The sequence below is a fragment of the Eublepharis macularius genome, chromosome 7 (genome assembly GCF_028583425.1).
Source record: "Eublepharis macularius isolate TG4126 chromosome 7, MPM_Emac_v1.0, whole genome shotgun sequence".
NCBI classification, from domain to species: Eukaryota; Metazoa; Chordata; class Lepidosauria; order Squamata; family Eublepharidae; genus Eublepharis; species Eublepharis macularius.
In genome coordinates this window covers 82,902,164-82,920,772 of record NC_072796.1, presented here as the reverse complement: position 1 = coordinate 82,920,772, position 18,609 = coordinate 82,902,164, and the positions used below count along the sequence as shown (strand labels likewise).

General features: G+C 40.3%; 1 protein-coding gene across 2 annotated transcripts in view; it reads left to right on the top strand.

Moving 5' to 3' along the window:
• The window catches only part of LOC129333394 (ethanolaminephosphotransferase 1-like), a 63,572-nt gene extending 45,785 nt beyond the window's left edge, over positions 1 to 17,787 (top strand). The window contains exons 6-10 of one of the 2 annotated variants that reach the window (XM_054985016.1): positions 875 to 983; positions 8,435 to 8,483; positions 9,465 to 9,645; positions 13,552 to 13,734; positions 15,818 to 17,787. In XM_054985016.1, the coding sequence (XP_054840991.1) occupies positions 875 to 983; positions 8,435 to 8,483; positions 9,465 to 9,645; positions 13,552 to 13,734; positions 15,818 to 15,880 (585 nt within the window). In that variant the 3' untranslated portion in view covers positions 15,881 to 17,787. Of the gene's footprint in view, positions 1 to 874; positions 984 to 8,434; positions 8,484 to 9,464; positions 9,646 to 13,551; positions 13,735 to 15,061; positions 15,298 to 15,817 lie in introns of those variants that run through there. The other variant, XM_054985015.1, reaches the window with a different exon arrangement.
• The last annotated feature ends 822 nt before the right edge of the window (positions 17,788 to 18,609 follow it).

Sequence of the window (18,609 nt, the reverse complement as noted above, 5' to 3'; positions counted from 1 at the left end):
AGCTCTCACTGTACATTTTTGAAGTATAAGGTGATTTTGGATGGAACCATATAGTGCAGAAACATGCATGTATTGACTAAGCCGCATAGTAAATATTTTTAAACCATAGGGGAAAGTATTCAGCAGCATGTTTTTTAATGCTTGCATTAAAAGTATTGGTGAAAGTGTGTAGTTACTCATGCAACTTTTTAATGATCAGCGTGCTGGACAAAGGTTTCTGTCCTGAGGATTAGAGCTAACTTTTTTCCTAGCATCACAAACATGCTGTCTTTGCAGAGCTTTCATGGCATAACCTGAGGCACCAAGCCCATGCAGGGGCAAACGTTTTAGATCAGTGCACGATTAATTGGCTGATGCTTCTTTATTGTCACTTAGGATTGCATGTTTGATTCTTCTTTGATCTGATAATGGCATTAGTATTGCTTGTCCTTCCCAAGAACCTTCGGTAGTTGAGGTGCCCTTTTTTCTTATTAGGTTTTAAAGGACCTTGATATCAACCATTCCTTTTGTAAAGTCACTGTGGTGTGCGTGCAGTGTTACCCCAGATTTACTGTACCTCTTTTAGAACCTGTTTTTTAGGTGCCTTAAGCAATCTTCACTAAATATTCTGGTTCCCTACACCTAAACACATTTACTAGGTATTGACTCTCATTTATTTAAATGGAACATATTTTCATATATGTATGCTCAGGATCTCAGTCTTAAATTCTCACCATATATGTACGGGTTGCTCAGCGAGGCCTTTTTACAGTAAGGAGAGTGGATAAGTGGCCTATCATTTTTACATTTAACCTTTATGTGAGAATAGAACCAGATGCTATATTCTTACATTTTATTCTGCGGATCAAATGACATGTTTTTCTTTTCCCTATAGGTTACAGTGGGCATGTATTTGCTAACTGCTATTTATGGAGTAGAAGTTTGGCACAGGCCTTTGATATTTGGTTATCATCTCACAGATATATTAATATTTTTTCTAATAGGTAAGGAACTGTAAAAACCTATCCTAGTGTGTTGCATATTTATATACAGTGCTTTGTATTCAACCACACAGTTTGGTATTCAATGACACAGTTCTGAAACGTAATAGTCGTTCATTCTTCAGATGAGGGAAGAGCAATATTCATTGATTCCTCTCTCCTGCTGCAGCCCACTGATCTCCCTGAAATTTTGTTCCTGAGGATCAGGGGACCCTCAGGAATAGGACAAGGGCAAGAGAGGGGTATGCAGGCAGATTCCGTTGCTCTTGTCATGAAATAGGTTTGCAATATAAATAGCTGCCTAGTGTGGCTAACCAACTGCTCCTTCAATATCCATTTCTTTTGAAAACCCTTTCTTTACCTCAGAAGCTCACATTAGCTACTGCATGAGATTCCTTTCCTAATGCATCTTCCCTACTTCTTATTAACCCCATCCTTTTCATTCAGCATCTTGTCCAAAGATTCTAAGAACAATCCTAAGCAACTTTCTCAGGTCTATTCAGTAGGGATTACTCACAGAAGAGTGTTCTTAGAAGGGCAGAGCCAACGTGTTCAGTTGTTTCTGGGTTGTTGGGGTTTTCTTCTTTTTGTATATTTATTTGCTTCATTTATACCCCGCCTTTCCCTTAAGTTGGGACCCAAAGTGGCTTTCAGTAGTCTTCTTGCCTCCATTTTATCCTCACAACAAGCCTGTGAGGTAGGATAGGCTGAGAGTGTGACTGGCCCCAAACTATAGCAAAGTGGAGATTTGAACCTGGGTCCTTCAGATTCTAGTCCAACACTCTAATTCACATGCACTTTCTTTTGCCTGTGAAGGGAAGGGGAAGGGTTTTTTTTTTTGCTGATGGGCCTAATAGCTGCTTAGTTACTTGTATTGGGGAAACAGTGCAGCTACTTTCCCATGCAGTTAAAGACATCATGAGATTTCAGAAATGTGATTCTCACCGATCTTTCACATAGAGATCTCAGATTCTTCTTCACAGTTCTCTTACATGTCGTCTGCTTTGGCCCTGCCTTTTGTTTGGGGAAATATATGTATGAAGCATTTGCTTCTGTTTCCATCAACCAGTTTGTTCTGCACCAGCCTGCCTGTCCACTTGCATGACAAATAGGTAGCATGTTGCCTATCTTTGGGCTGCATCTTTCTCCCCTAGTGAACACCTTTTAGACAATGCAAGCCGAATATTTTATTTTCTGCCTACACACAAGTTGCTGTTGGGTGGGAGAGGTTAGCCTCTGTTTCTATCAACCACCCTCATCTGTAGCATTTGCATTCAGAGAGTACAAGCAAACTACTCGTCCCTAACATGCAGGCACAATACCAGAGCATAAGAGAGAATGGAATTAATATGCAAACATAATCAAGAGAGAATGGAATAATATGCAAATATAATCAAGCCAGGTACACACAGACTTCTTCAATGGGGACAGAGTAGAAAGTGAAAATTCTATGAATGGCAGTATCAAAGGAATGATGTTCTTTGGTAAAAAATATTTGCAAACTTTTCTGGTTGCAAAATGCACCTGTCAATTTATCTCCCAAGTTACTTTCCCCATTCTTTGCTCCTTTTGTTTTTCCCCCCCTTTACTCCATGCAACTGTGGAGTGCAGAAAAAGTGTCAGAATGAAAGTCATTGCTGATGATTACAAAATGTTTTTAGTGATTGGATTAATTCTATTAAAGGTGATTTGGCTCAGATTTTTATTATTGTACAAAAGCATAGGTCTATTCAAAGATAGAGCACATTTCTCTTGCACAAATCCCACTGGAAGTTGTGCAACTTCCATTCATTTCACTAGGGTTTCCACAGGTAATGCTGGACGGTTGTGGACATACAAAAGGATATCTGCTGAAATTATGTCATATTAGTCTTATAAAACATTGTCTGGTTGTCTTATAGGTTAAATTAGCATCATACATGATCACCATGGCTTTAGGGAAAAGGAAAACAAAGCAGTACTAAGAGGCATTCATGTTTTTTATTATTGTTTCCTAGGTTCCTCACTGGAGCCATTAAATACTAATTGGATATCACTTAGCCATTTGGTGGCATTTATTAGTCACTGCTGAGCATTTGACAGTGACCTGTTTCTGTGATCAATATTTCGTAGAAAGATCTAAGTGTAAAGTTTTGCAGATATTTGCACTTATTCTATAAGTATTCCCAGTGGAAACATTTTAACTCTTGCTTTACAGAGTTGCAAGGAATCAGACAAAGAGGGGGATGAGGAAGTTTTTGCAAATCATCAATTGTAAAAGTGACATTTTTACAAATGTTCAATTGAACTGCATCTGGAGCAAGTCCTCAGTTAAAACTGCTCCAGCTGTTATATTTTCCTGCAGAGCAAATTAAACTGAGTAACAAAAAAGAAAAAGACATTTGATAGCATTTGAAAGATACTATTTTTCATCATGGCCTAAGTTACAACTGTTCTTTTACATGCTAGTGTGCTATTTAGTGGAACGTTTTACACAGGAGAACATTTAGACATCCAGGTATCACTATCTGTATGAAACGGACAGTCCGCAGTGGATAGCAAGTCTAGGAAAGCTAGATTACTGTCAGCTGAGTCACCTCCCCCCCCCCCCCCCGCCATTTATTGTTTTCTGATCTCATCAGCATTAGATGCAGAAGAGTCTCCCTCAACCTGTGCATTAGGATGATATCTGTCTAACCTCTCACTGGAGCACATGCCAACCATGTTGCTTCAACAGGAGGAGGGGATGGGCCCTGCTTGCTTCTAGGATGTTGCCTGCTGCAGTAGACAAAGCTGCAGATTGGTGGAAGTGCCTAGGGTGGCAGCCCTCAGGACAGAATGGAAACCTCCCCAGGCCATGTGTAGCTTGCCACACTGCAAAGATTAGAGAGGAGGGAATGCTCTGCTCCCTCCCTAGACAAGTGACAAGTAGGAGCAGAGATGAAGCAGAAGGAATGGATGCGAGTTCATCTTCTCCAGTTTTGAGCAGAGGGGCTCTCTAGCACGCAACAGGCAAGGGCAGACTTAGTGATGTTGGGGCCCCAGGCAAAACTTGAGGATGGGTCCCTCAATCACTCAAGTAGTGCAGGGGGGAGGGCAGTCAGCTGTAAAGTGGTTACCCCACCCATACACACACACTGCTGATTTTCTTTCCACCTGAATCTCAGGCATCCAGGGATCAGCAATGACGTGGGGGGAGCTATAGGGCAGCAGTTGGGGTGGCTGATTACAGGGTAATGGAGGATCCCAACAGCTACCTTCGCTGCCCTGCGGCTAAGACTACTGGCATGATGGGTGCTGGAGAGGGCCTGAGCGTGGGCATGAACCTTTTAAAATCAAAATGAGAGTTCTTGGTTTCTAATCCGGAGCTGTTCTAGGTAATGCGAGAGAGGTTGCCTATTCTGTTCCTAAAGATTGCGCTAGACCAAGGGTGTCAAACATAGGGCCGGCGAGCAACGGAGGGAAAGGGCAGGAGGAGGCCAGTATCTGCATTCAGTGAGGGGGAAGTAAGGAGAAGGCTTCTCTCTCTCTCTCTCTTTTCTGGGGAGCTGTGCTGGGGACGGGGCGTGGCGGTTTAGGCAAGGGGCAGCGCGCTGGTAGCGCGCAAGAGAAGGCGCGGCAGGGAAGGTGGTTAGTGTGGCTCCACGCTGGGCTGCAGAGATACCCCCATCCGTGGCCACCGCGTTCCTCTCTAGCGTCGCCAAGCCTTGCTTTACCGGGTGTCGTGAGGGAGCGGCGCTGGTGGTGGAAGCACGAGGAAACGCTGTAGTAGGCACCCTCGGCGCTGTATTAGGGGAGGCGGGAGCATGCGGGGGAAGGAGTGATTAGGGCAGCGCGGAGGGGAGTGTTCCAGCCGAGGCGCCCTGCGCGGCTCCCTGCCTGTCCCGCTTGTATCGGCGGGTCATCGGAGTCTTCCCGGGAGAAGTCAGGTGAAGCAAAGGGCGTTCTCAGTGGCTCCGTGACCAGAATAGCCTTGCAGGCGTGGGGGAAACGTGAAGCTGCGCGGCAGGTTCGGTTTGGGTGGTGTGTATATGTTTCCATGCTTCTTTTGAGCTTCATGATGCTGACATTTGGGGTTTAGATTTAGATCCCGGTCATCGTACTAAATTTCATTTCTTTTATAGCTAGCCGGTGGTGGCAACCCGTTACATTTTATGCACTGACACTTCTTTTAATCAGATCACAAGGATGTTTCTTAATTGTAGTTAATATTAATTATGCGAGGAAGATACAATGGCAGTGTATTCACAAATGTCTCTTCTGCTGTTATGTTGTATTGCTACCGCTGTTGTTCAGCAAAATGTTCCTGTGGCTATACTATGGTACTCCAGGACAGGATTTTATTTATGAATTATCCCCTCCACTAGGCAGTATTACTCCATTTGCCTTCCACTGAATTTTTTGAGCACAACAAAAAAGGGGAGAAAAAACAATAGCCCTGCAGAAGAAGGTAACCAAAGAGGCTGGAACAACAACAAAAACCTAAAAACGTGATACAAATAATTAAAACATCAGTGTATAACTTAATTCAACTAATAAAAGTGCATCATTCGGTAGTGTGGTTCAACAAGTACCTTACTCTTGTATATACGCGTAGTAACCTCACATAGACAGGTATATTAATACAGCATTTATGGTCATGGTTTAGGACTCCATCTTTGATTTGTATACTTCTGACTTGGCTTAAAGAGATATATGGGTAAAGGAAGAACTTTAATCTGGATGTATTGCTGCCCCGACCTGGTGGAACGCTTTCCCGCTGGATATCCGGGCCCTGCGGGACCTGTTACAGTTCCGCAGGGCCTGTAAAATAGAGATGTTCCGCCAGGCCTTTGGCTGAGTGCCAGCGAGTGTCCCCCTTCTTCCATCTAAGACCACCACTTTTTCTGGGGCTGCCCTCAGCCATCTACTATGCCCATATACGGACTCCCAAATATTTATTTAAATAGCCTGCGCCTGGGCTATTTTAATGACTTTTTAAAGATTATTATTGATGTTATGGTTTTGAGATTAGTTCACTGTGTTTTATGAATGTTGTTAGCCACCCTAAGCCCATTTGTGGGGAGGACGGGGTTTAAATCAAATAAATATTGCATTTTAAACTGTTCTGTGTAAGATGTAAATTAATTTACTCTACACTGTTGTATATAAAGTCTTTGTGTCTATTTTGTGCTTGTTCAAGTATTTTTGATTTATTAGGTATATTGATGGAGTGCTTTGTATGATATATATACCGCTGAGGAAGGTGTCTGGGCAGAAACACATCTGGTTGCGTACATATGGAGCTAAAATGTACTAATATACCTGTGTATGTGTGAGTTTGCTATGTATATACAAGGATATAATACTTATATGTTGAACCACACTGTTGATATTTTTAATCATACGTATGCACTTCTGTTTGTTGAATTAAATTATATACCGGTGTTTTAATTATTTTTAGTTATGCTTAATTCTTTTGTTTTGTTCCAACCTCTTTATTCTTACACTGAATCTTTACCTATTGAACATGTTTGTATTTTGAGTTAAAAATATCATTAATTGGGTTTGCCTGTTTCCTTTATAAAGTTTGTATCTCCAGGACCTGGCATTCAGCTTTATGGTACACATGGCCTAGCCTGACAAAGTGACATTTATTTCAGATCCAGCCCTTGTAACAAATGATTCTGACACATCTACTCTAGATAATTCTGGCTATATTGCAAAATGCATCTCAAGAGCAATACTGATGCCACCAATCAAGTGAATGAGGGGTTCTCTCACAGTTTCTCATTGGATGGCTCCTTTGCATCATCTTTCTTTCCTTATGAGAGCAGCGTCTGAAGAAGTGCCTGTTCATAAAGCTGTGGGTAATAATCTGCCTAATTCCCCAGAGTATCATTGACCAAAAAGTACAGCGACATGTTAACATAGGGAAAGTCTAGGAACCTGCACCTGCCCTTATAAGAAATAAAATAGTCGCTAGAGCAGGCCTTTTCATGTTTTAAAAGACAAGGGCATAGTTGTGGTCAGTGTGTTCTTCCTGGCCAAAATAGCACTACATGTAAAGAACAAATTGTTGGCAGTTAGCAGCCCTGGACTGCTAATTCTAATCCAAGCCACTATTTCTGTTTCTCTTGATAGCTTTCATTTTAACAAATCAAACTTTAGCATTGCAACAGGAAATTTAGATTTAACCTCAAGCGTCATTGTTTTGTCTCAGCTCTTCCTTAATACAATGCAGATGTTTAACTTATACATAAGTCAGTTTTTTTGTTGCAAAGGCCCTTTCTGTTTAATAGAAACCATAAGTAACTACAGTGCAGATTAACTATAGGCAGTTTTGAGAGAAGCATACTTGAAAAGATACATGAATGTGCCCAAAACACTAGAGGCTTCTTCTAGCAGGATATCATCCAGATGTTATGTATAGAGAAGCTGTTAGCTTTGTTTTTAGGAAAGCAGAGGGGGAAATGATGGAGTAATTACAATGTTAAAATAATAATGTGAAGGGCAGCATCTGAAATGTTTCATATTTTCAAGCTTTTTAAAACAAGAATGACCAGATTTTGAATTACTGCGTATCTTCCTGCACATAGACCTGTGGTTGTCTCCCTGTCTGTACCTTGTGAACCCCAACTGGTCTGGGGTTGTGATTAATGTCTACATGCTCATTTTGCCATATAGCCACTGATTCTTCATTTGTGGGTCAAACTCAGCATGCTAGAGATACGTGATTGAATCTGGGTTTTTTTTTAAACCTGAAATACTGTCACTGGGGTTTGATAACGGGCAGGGAGTGGTGATAACCATGTTCCCAATCAAAACTGCCCTCCTCCAGGGTGCTGTATCCTAACTGTTGGAAGGTATACTGTACTTCTCACTATGCCTTCAGTGGGATACAAGAGCAGTCTAAAGGGAGTGAGTTCAAGCAGGAAAAACATAAGAAGGACTAAGCATGTATACCAGTTTGCCACTGCTCCTCTCAAGCTGGCAGTTCCTAGTAGTTTAATTTAAATGTTATGATACAACATCACAGATCTATGTGATGCTTAGTTTGGTTCCTGAGTCTTTACTGGTAGTGCTTCTATATCAGGCATCTGCTGCAACTAAACCCAAAGCCAGAGGCTCCAGCACCACAAAGTACATGTATAACATTGCATGCCACATGTATGGTTGCAGGTGCCTTTAGGTATGTGTGGACCACTGCAGTGTGTAAGGGACATTGTCATGAGTTGCATGCAGAGGACACTCATTCACTTGAGTGCACAAGTCAGTCCATCCATTCTGAGCATGAGGTTCCTTTACATGTCAGGAAGGTTCTTCTGCCTGCCTTTCTCCATCAATTTAAAATTTACACAGCAGATACAATGCATACTTGGTGTGCTTGATGAATTGGGATATATATACTCTCATTCTACAAAAAGCTGTATTGAATTAATTTCTTGTCAAGGCCACGTATATAAATCACCATTTATGTATTTTTTTTCTTCTAGTCTGCTGCATAGTTCTTTCCCTTCCACAGACGTTCTACAACATTCACCTGTAAGTAACTGCCAACGTGACTGCTCTTTCATCCTCCTTAAGTCATTGCTTATCATGTTATAAAATATATTTAATGTTTCAATGTACCAAGTGTTTCAGCCAGCTACTCACTGCTAAATGTATTACAATATGGCAAACCTGTTTGCATGAGATGAGGTGCCGGTTCTCCACTCCCCACCCTCTTCTTCCAATTTTCAACTCTTAATTTTTTCCACCCAGCTCAATCCTTCATGCAATCTTATGTGTCTGTTTAGGAGAAGTTTGTAATATGCTAAATTCAGAAATTTCTGCACCAACACCTAAAACAGGGGGGAGGATGGTGCAGTGAAAGAGGGCGTGCTTTGCATGCTAAAAGCTCCCAAGTTCAGTCTCTGCTATCCCCAGTTAAAATGTCTCAAATAATAGGAAAGCCTTTTCTCGTGTGACTGTGGAGAACAGCTGCCCATTATAGTAAACAATACTGAACTAGATGCTCCAAGACTCTGACTTGGTATAAGACAGCTTCATATGCTCATATCAATGGCAAGCAATATTGTGTTTTCAATCATGGAGTTTCGGTGGTTTTTCCAAATGCTGCTGATTAAATCAAAGGGTGGTTCCTATTCCATCTTCCTTCTTTACTGTACTTACTTCTCCCATTGACAGTGAGATGTTACGCATCTTGACCCAAATTGAGTTATATAGAATCTAGCAGAGCCTCTCAATAACTATACATAAAATTGCATCTTGAGTTAGTTATAACTGCTACATTACAGTTAAAGAGCTGCTTGTTATCTACTGCTGGGAAAATAATTCTATAGAAGTTAGAAAAATGTACACATTTTAAGGTTTTTTAAAAAAAATTAATCCAAATAATAAATTTAAAAATAAATTTCTTTTTAAAAAAATAGTGGCCAAGGCTATGAACTCCAGGGCTTGTTGTGATTGACTTCTATAGCTGAATGATGTTTTCATCCATAAAGTAAATTTCTTCATTTGTAGAGCATATGTAAAGAAAACACTACTGAAGGATTCTTTGTATGAAGGACTGCTACCACTGCTGTCTCCTATGCTGCTCGTTATACTTCTTACAATCTGGGTAGTTTTATCACCATGTGAAATATTAGTAAAACAAACCAGACTGTTTTTATGGATGGTTGGAGTTGTGTTCTCAAATGTGATTGTAAGTATTCTTGGGTCTTTGGTGACTGAAAGTAAAAGTCTTTCAATAACACTTAATAAACATTTTATCCTAATAATTAAAATGAAACTATATTTGTTTTGTTTTAACTCTGCAAAAGATAAAATGACCCCTACAGAGACTGAATTTCTTATTATACCTATTTGAAACTGAAGAGGACTTTGGTGCTCAGTATTACTCTACCACTATAGCTAATTTCAGTTAGCAGAAATATGATGTTATAATGACATATTTCATGTACCAGCTTAAAAATAGCACTAAGAATCAGTACACTGCTTGTGGAGAGATTAACTGATAAGTTATGGCTTGTTGACACACTGCTAATTGACCATTTTCAAAAAGTACCAAAGTAGTACTTCTTCATTGTCACATACCATAAAGTAAGCTTGCAGAAATTGCAAATGACAGGGTTTTTAAAAATCTTTTAATAAATGTCCTTTAGTAACTAACTTACCAGTCAGAGCTCATTTCGAGGGGGATCGCACAGGAACACAGTTCCGGCAGTTCCCCAAAGAGGTCACATGTCAGGTGGCCCCGCTCACCTGACTCTTGGCCATTTTGGGCTCGTTTCAGCCTGGATTAGGGCCGAAACGGCCCAGATTGGGCCTCTGATGCGTGGTGGATCACTCTCGCACTCAGCAGCGGCCCGATCCTGACCATTTTGGGCCCCCTTTCAGCCATTTTCAGCCCCTTTTTGCCATTTTGGGCCCTATTTCATCCCTGAATGGCCAGGATTGGGTCCAAAACAGCCAGGATAGGTGATGCCAGGGGGTGTGGCATATGCAAATTAGTTATGCTAATGAACCACTTCTGTCAATGTCAAGGGGTGTGTCATATACTAATGAGTTCTGCTAATGAATTATGCTAATGAGTTCCTCCAGCTCTTTTTCTACGAAATGACCCGTTACCAGTGATAGGCAGACTGACCTTGGAGCTGATTGTAAACCTGTTTTAGATGTGTCACACTCCCTCCAAAGGTTTGGGCCTGCAGTACATAAGCTGCATCTGCTACTAAGAAATGCAGACCCTGTCTCTGTAATACACATCCTGGTGGCTACTAGAGCAGACTAAGAGCACTACATTCTTTGTGGGAGTACCTTTTGAAGTATCTAAAAATTATAGCTGGTCAAGAATGCAACTGCAGGATTGTTGACTAGCATCAGCTAAAGGAAAGATACAATTCTAGTTCCCAAGCAATTTGCTTGGGCTCCAGATCAGAATCGGATACTGGCATTTAATCTTTAAAACCCTACTCAGCTGAAAGAGTCATTCCATATAATACCTTAAGATCTCTAGGAGAGCGCCTTTTATGGGTAGCTCCTATTTTATAAGGGGTCACAGATGGTCAGAGGCTGAGCCTATACCTATTTAGGAGGCTGATCAAGATCTTCGGTTTTAGGAAAGTCCTGTTTTATTGGCTCTAGCTTTCTATTTTTTTCGATACTGTTTTGTCTTTTGTTTTGGTCTTTAGGATTTGAATCCTAGGTTACTGTAAGGTATTTATGGGGTCTTTGGGGGCAAGAAGCAGATTATAAATAACGATTTGAGAATTTTTTAAAATTCACTCTTAATGTAAAGAGAATTTTTAAAAGTTTTCACTGTACAAGTAGTCTAGTCCCATGGAAAAGCATCCAGCAAAAGCACAGTTGTTATATTATTAAATATCTGATGTCTAAATACTCTGTAGTGGTCATGGGTAAGATTGCTCCGTTGCGTTGTTCCATCTAGGAATTCAGCTTCTGAATCCAAATATAAAATGTAAATATTGTGGATGTTCAGATATTTATTACATGTCCAGACATACACCCAGATGGCTGGTTTCATTCACATAATTCCACTCTGGAACAGCCATTCAGTTTTGCAGTTTGGCTTTATTCTATAAAGGACAAGATTTATTGCAGAATTTCAGCCTGAGTAGATGCTTTTGTTAAGAGTTCAGGCTATATTCCTCAATGAGAAAAACTGACTTTGGAATTTCCTGCTCATGATAGTATCCAGACGCATCTGAGCCAATAATGGCAAGATGCCCACAAGAGAAAAAATTTGGACACACGTTCCTTGTTAGGCCGTACTTCACTATAGATTTTCAGTAAAATGTATGTTTCAGTGCCCTGACTTGCAGAAATAATAATATGTCAGGAAATTACATGACTGACCCATGTATTCATTTACATCAATCCCCCACCCCACCCCAATTCCTTGTGTTTCATGACTCCAAGGGTCACATTCTCTCTGCTAGACGTTTCTCTCTCTCCCTGTCAGCATCTGGTTGGCGGCGTAGCAATTTCTTTACCCTCCTGTTCTATCATATTTGTCATAGTCCTGTGTGCTTAAGCCCATTGCTACCAATAGAATTAAGCATGCTTAAGTCTGTAGTAGATTGTCTTTCATTTTCAGCCCGTCTTAAATATCAAGCAAGTTTAGCCAAAACTCATCTGCTCTTATATACATCTTAAGCATCCACTTGCTTAAGATATGCTTATTGTCAGTTCTGATCTAAAACGACTTCAGTCTGAGATAGGCATGGCCACTTTGTATCTGTGGGAGGGGGAAGGGGAAGGAAGGAAGGAGGACAATAGACAACTTGGGTCTTACATTCTTCAGTACCAAGTAGCAGCTAGAAAGGGAAACACTCAATAGTACATGCTTGCAGAATGTCAGTGGTCAATTGGCAGTAACATTTTATGGAGAAACATCTGAATTGCTCTAAAAGGAGTCTAAAAGTCATTTCTGTACAGAGCTGGAAGAGACTAAGTGTCATCATGTCCAACCCCCTGCATAATGCAGGAAATTCACAACTACCTCTCCACTCCCCCAGTGACCAGTACTGTATGCCCAGGTGAAAGCAAAAAACCTCCAGGATCCCTGGCCAATCTGGTCTGGACAAAAATTTCTTTCTGACCCCTCTTGGCTCAAGGGAAAACTAAATAATACAATCTCAGCATGTCCAAAAGATGGTGGTGCTGCTGGTCAGTAAGGCAAACGTTCTTACCTTTGAAGCACTTCATGATCTGGGACATACATGCTGGGCCATCTCACAACATATGAACCAACACTCTATACTCTTCAAAGTCAGCTTCTCCGTCCTTACCATCAATTCACCGAGGGGCTTCTTCTTTACAAGTGTTTGAGTGGGGTGGGAGGAGGAAAGGTGTTTGTTACAGCTTTTCTTGGATTTTAAAGTGTAATTGGTGCAATGGGGCAATCTTGTTTTCATATTTAATATATGGAGTGTTTTACTGAATAGATAGCTTTCCTAAGCCTGTGTTTGAGGAAAGGGGAGATATATTTCCAATAAATAAAAGGGAGAAAAACTATATTGGTGACAAGGCTAATGCTTCCCATCTTTTTTTAGAGCTGTGGAACAAGCTTTCCGCCCATTTAGCTCTAGTCATGGGTACACATACCTAATTGAGAAAGACTGAACAGCATGAATTCTCAGATTTCAATCTCTGCACATTGCATTGAATGTACAGAAACATGAAATCTTTTCAAATGGGATGTGCATTCTCATCTTGCTCGAGCTAGTCACTTATACCCAATATGGCCTGTTTCACAAAAAGATGCAAAAGTCACCAGAAGGGAGCAGTGGGGTTCAAAATTTGTGACACCCCCCCCCCCATGTTCCACTCTCCTACTGCATAACTAACACTGTTCCTGAGGCTTCCCTGTCCTCCAGAAGCTAATGTTAGTGGGCTGCAACAGCAGGCATGAGGAGCTCCACTAATGATATTTTGGATCCAATTCTTTGTTTACATGTACCCAGAGCAATATTTTATGGTGAATCTTAACCTAGGCGCTATACCCGTCTCCTAGTCTCTTTCCCAACTGGGAAAATGTTATTGTTCCTCTGCCCCTTTCTGATATATCCAAATTTAACTCCTACAGTGCAGGATGATAATTTGCCAGATGACTAACACAAGATCCGAAGTGCTTCACTGGCTGTTGATCCCATTGGCTGTTATGGTCTACACGGCAACTGCTGGGTTTCAGGGCAAATTGGAAGAACCAATTCTTGCAGCATTTACTATCTTTGTCACAGCTGTTCATGTTCACTATGGAGTTTGTGTGGTAATATGCTTTTACAATAATGAGTAGTATACAGTTTGCGTTCTAAAACATGGGCACCTTCCTGGCTGCCACCAATAAGCCTCCAGTTAAGAGTTTTTTAAGCATGTTAAGTAAAAGGCCCAACTTTTCCACCAAATTTTGGCATTTGTGGCTTGTTACTTGCTGAGAGAGAAGTATATGGCCTGTTTTCAGACCTCTCTGGTAATCAGTGGCTTGAATTATTTGCATATCAGTTGCAGTTTGATAAATGCCTTAGCAATTTTGTTATCTTTATGAATCAGGTGACTAAGGCTATTCTATATATTTGACTAATGTGTGCATTGCATATACTTATTACAAGCAAATGATATCTAGTTCAGTCAGATAAAGTGTATTTCACAGAATGTAGTAGTCCCATAAGTACAGGATAAAGAGGATAAAAATATTAAGAGTTTTGCTTTCAGTTCTAACCCTATCCCAGTCATTATCTTGACTGATTGACTTAATGTAACTATTTATAAATGCCATACAGGTCTCCAGTCTTTTGGCAAAGAGAACTACTGAAGGAAAATAGAAAGTTATAAGAAAATAAGACAATGTGGTAGCTAGCCAGATTATTTTCAGATGGGAGCAAAGTAGAATATCTTGGAAAAAATATTTTGTGGGTCACTTTTCATAACCTTAGCAGCCTTTTTAGCCCGCAGGCACTTTTGGAATTCTGACACAATGTTGTAGGCACACAATGGCTGCCACATGAGGCAGAGCCAGTCACAAAAGGCTGCAGGAGCTTCTCTTCATTAACACAGTGAAGATCCTTGAGTGTGGTGGCAGCTGCTGCCAAAGCAACATTTTTAAAAATCTGCATAGCCAATCAAATTTCCAAGGGCCAAACAGAAACCCTGCTGGGCAAAAGCCCCACCTGTCCTTACCCACTTGCTAAAAACACTTGGTGGGTGCTGAGAAAGGTGTTAGCAGGCACCATGGTGCCCACAGCACCACGTTGAGGGACGCTTGCTTTAGATACTTCCCTCCTTGCTGAGGACAGGCAATAGCAGCAGTTTTTTTTTTACTTTCCAGAGTTCCAAGATTTCATATTACTTGAAATCCATTTTGTGGCAGCTGGTAGTCCCAATAAATACCTGGTAAGGAGAGGAAGTACTGGATCTACTACAAGGCAATGCAAGGAGTACAGTTTTCCTGGCTTCCCCCTCTCCTCATTTCCAGTCCTTTGCAGCTCCAGGAAAGGTAGTTCATAATGTCACAGGATCCTCAAGGAGTAAAGCCAAACAGGTGGAGAGGCTGCAGTGGTGATGAGGAAGGAGGTAAAATTGTTCTCTTCTTCCATCAGCAGTGCTTTGCTAACACTAGAGGCAAGAAGGAGTGGCTTTGCTCTCTCCCCTTCCCCACTGCAGCTGAATCAGGAGTTACTACTCCATGTAGATCCTGCAATCCTGTGAATAAATTTTCCAGAATCAGAAAGGACTGCTGAGGGGAGAGAAAAACTGGGAAGACTGCCAGTGCCTTCCACAAACAGGTAACAGGATCCAGCCCACTGTCTTCACACTTTCCCATTGCCCAAACAGATCATCATCCATACTATCTTACCACAGAGAAGCTGTCCCTTATCTCTTCATACATATAATTTGCGAATGACTAGGAACCCTATGCACAACAACCTGAGCTACCTGGAGGAATGGCAAGATATAATAAATTTGGCAATATATAGTTTTTACTTCATAGTAATAAAAAATTATCAGATTTTTTAAAAAAAATATTTACTTCAACATTTGAGATTGTCCTTAGAGATTGTTTTCCATACAGAATTGCATGGGATTGTAGAAGTCACAGGAGCGCACATAAGCATCACAATTATTAACATGGAATAGTTAAAAGACAAGGCTCCTGGAATTTAGTTTCTTACGTCTAAGCAAGCAGTAAATTTGACCCAAATAAATCTCTCTCAACATACTGGAAAAGGGAATTACAACAAGGACATTAGCTTTGGTCCAAAATTCTTTCAATTTCATATGATTAGAACATCCTTTTGGATTTTAATGGTTGTATAATTTCATTTTCTAATCAAGATGTCCTTTATTCTTTTAAGGGGAAACAGCTGAGCCAACATTTCAATATCTACATCTTTTCCTTAAAGAAGTACACTAAATAATAAATTTGGATAATCAACGCTACGAAATGTTATATTTCTATATGACAGAAGCATAGACATGGACCAGAAACATCTGATTGAAAATGAAAAAATGGGTACTTGAAGTCACACAGTGTTGAAAAGCAAAGCATCAGGAACTATTTTTTTTATAAATATTTTCCTGAATATATTCTGATTCTCTTCCCCTTTGATCTGACTTATTCAGGTATTTACTGTTGCCTTAAAATATCTATTTCCATTGGAATCAATTCTTCCGGAAAGATCTCAATTTTTTTTCTCCTTCCAGAGTGACCTTGCTGACCTAATGATTCTTACTACACATTATAGGCATATTCTGACTTAGTAATGAACTCTTCTATACTAAAGGACCAAATTACAACAGTATTGCCACCTGGTATGAATATAATGCAGTCACAATACAAGTTTCCATAATCCACAATAGGTTACTATGTGGTGAAATCATTACTGTTTGCAATTAAAAATGAGATACATTTTGAGCTTGCAATCCACTTTTATACCTGTGCAGTTGGCTTTCATCAGATTAGATGGCTAAGGATGCTGCTGGCACATGCTCAGATGTTGATTCCTTAACCCCTTATTTTGCCTGTGATAAACTCCTGAAAGCTGAAGTTAATTTAAACTTTTTGTATGTTAGAATGTAATTTACAAAATATAATACTGCAATCCAGCAATCAAATCATCAAGCTCCCAAAAGTCATATACATCAACAAGGCAGGACAGACAGCTTGTAAACTTGATCTGTACAAAAAGAATTATTGTGTGAAAGCTGGAGAAAAAGCCTGTCCACTGTAAGAGGGAAGTTTTATAACTCTGTAACAAAACAATCTGGCATGCAATCCAAGCGAAGCCAATCTTACAGGATTTGTTTTAAAAAGTAAATGAAGCATCCTGGTTGCATCTTCCCCATATCCACACTGCAATTTCCAACCAGCTGTTTAAGAATGTGTATGTAGACAAATTATAATAAAAGATAAGCCTGTGAATATTCACAGATGCTGCTCATAAATGACCACCTAAGTACAAACTAAGCCATGGTGAGTTGTCCATCACTTATCTATAGTAGCTTTAAGAAATTAGGAAATTCTTGCTTCAAATCACGGTCTCATTCTAGCCCAATATAACATTTGTGTTATCTAAAAGCAGTTATTGCAGATGCTACTGTATATACAACATGTTGACTCAAATGGGCTATGAGGAAATCCCCCACTTTAAGAAGGAGTCTCTCCTCCTTGCACATATATTGAGGAAAAGAACTCTTATTGTGTCTAATGGCACAGTTCACTATCCCACATGTGCACACATTTTTTCATGACAATACAGGTGAACACAAAAGACAGTTAAATCAGAAAATTTTAGAATCCCTTGTGCATTTGCTGTCATATATTATGTCTAAGCTAGTGCAGTGTTCAGCCATTTGTAAAAATGTATAAGCATTTATTTTCACAAGACGAGTGTTTTATACGATGAAGTCAGAAGTATCTCTAAGAATATTTGGTTTTGGTAAACAGCTATGGGAAGGGATTGCCTCCTCTGCCTATCTTCTGGAGCAATACTGAAAACCAACACCCCAATTCTAAATATATTATATGGAAACAGCCTCAAATTATTTAAATCAAGCCTCCTTCCAGTTAAAAATATGCTTAGACTTTCAGCCTGAGTGAAGTCTCGTTTTTTGTTACTTTAAAGGTAGAGAAATTTTATTCAAAAAATTAGTTAATATATGAGAAATGTCTAAGGTAACTATTTAACAGTAAGCAAACAAAAAGATATGTACATTTGCAGTATGTTATACAACCTAACTGTACAAATGCAACAATATTGTAAATTCCCTTTCTGCAATTATGTATAAGACTTAATCAGCTGTACTTTAATACCTGGGAAATGATGCAGTAAATAAAATCTCAAATTGTTTATCCTTCTATACTAATATGTTATATCTTAATTAGATTCTCAGAGCAGTTACAGTGTTGAATCAAATGGTGTTCTATTTCCCTGAAAGTTCCACTGGATCCAACCTATTGTCGACTAATGTTTGGAAAGCTGTTGGCACAAGGCTGGCAGGGTTATTACCATAACAAAACAACAGAAGCCAATCTCTGCAACTACCAGTTCATGAACAAAAGCAATCAGCACAGAGATTGCAATTACCCTATTTTTATAGTAACAATGTGATGTAGGATCCTTTTCCATAGTGAAGAATCTTCAGTTTAGAGAAGGAATCCTGTAAGGAGAAGAGAGCTGTTCACAAAAGTAAGACTCCTCAGTTAGTGGAGCTGTCACAAGTCACAACTTCCCTGGCCTCAGACTAGGTGCTGCACCTCTTCACCGCACGTGGGCACCTATTTTTTCATCCTCAGCCTCCCAGATGTGGTCCCACCACCAGAGGATAGAAGGCTGATAGCCTATTTCACCCATGCTGCCCCTACCTGCGTCTCAGTGCCTGCCCTGCCAACGCTTTCCTCCTTTGTGTCCAACACAGCTCTTGGCCATTCTCCAAGCAATTTTCTTGCCCCTACCTTCCCCTTATCCCAAGCTCTGCTTGCCCATGGAGTCCTCAGCCAGGGAACATGTTCTCTGGCCTCTGCTTTGTCTTCCCCCTCATCTGCTTCCTAGGTCCATATGGAACCCCTGCTGCCCACAGCCAGCCTCACCCCAGCACCAGTATTACCATATCCCTTATGTCCAACCATGCTTACTTCTGGTTGGGC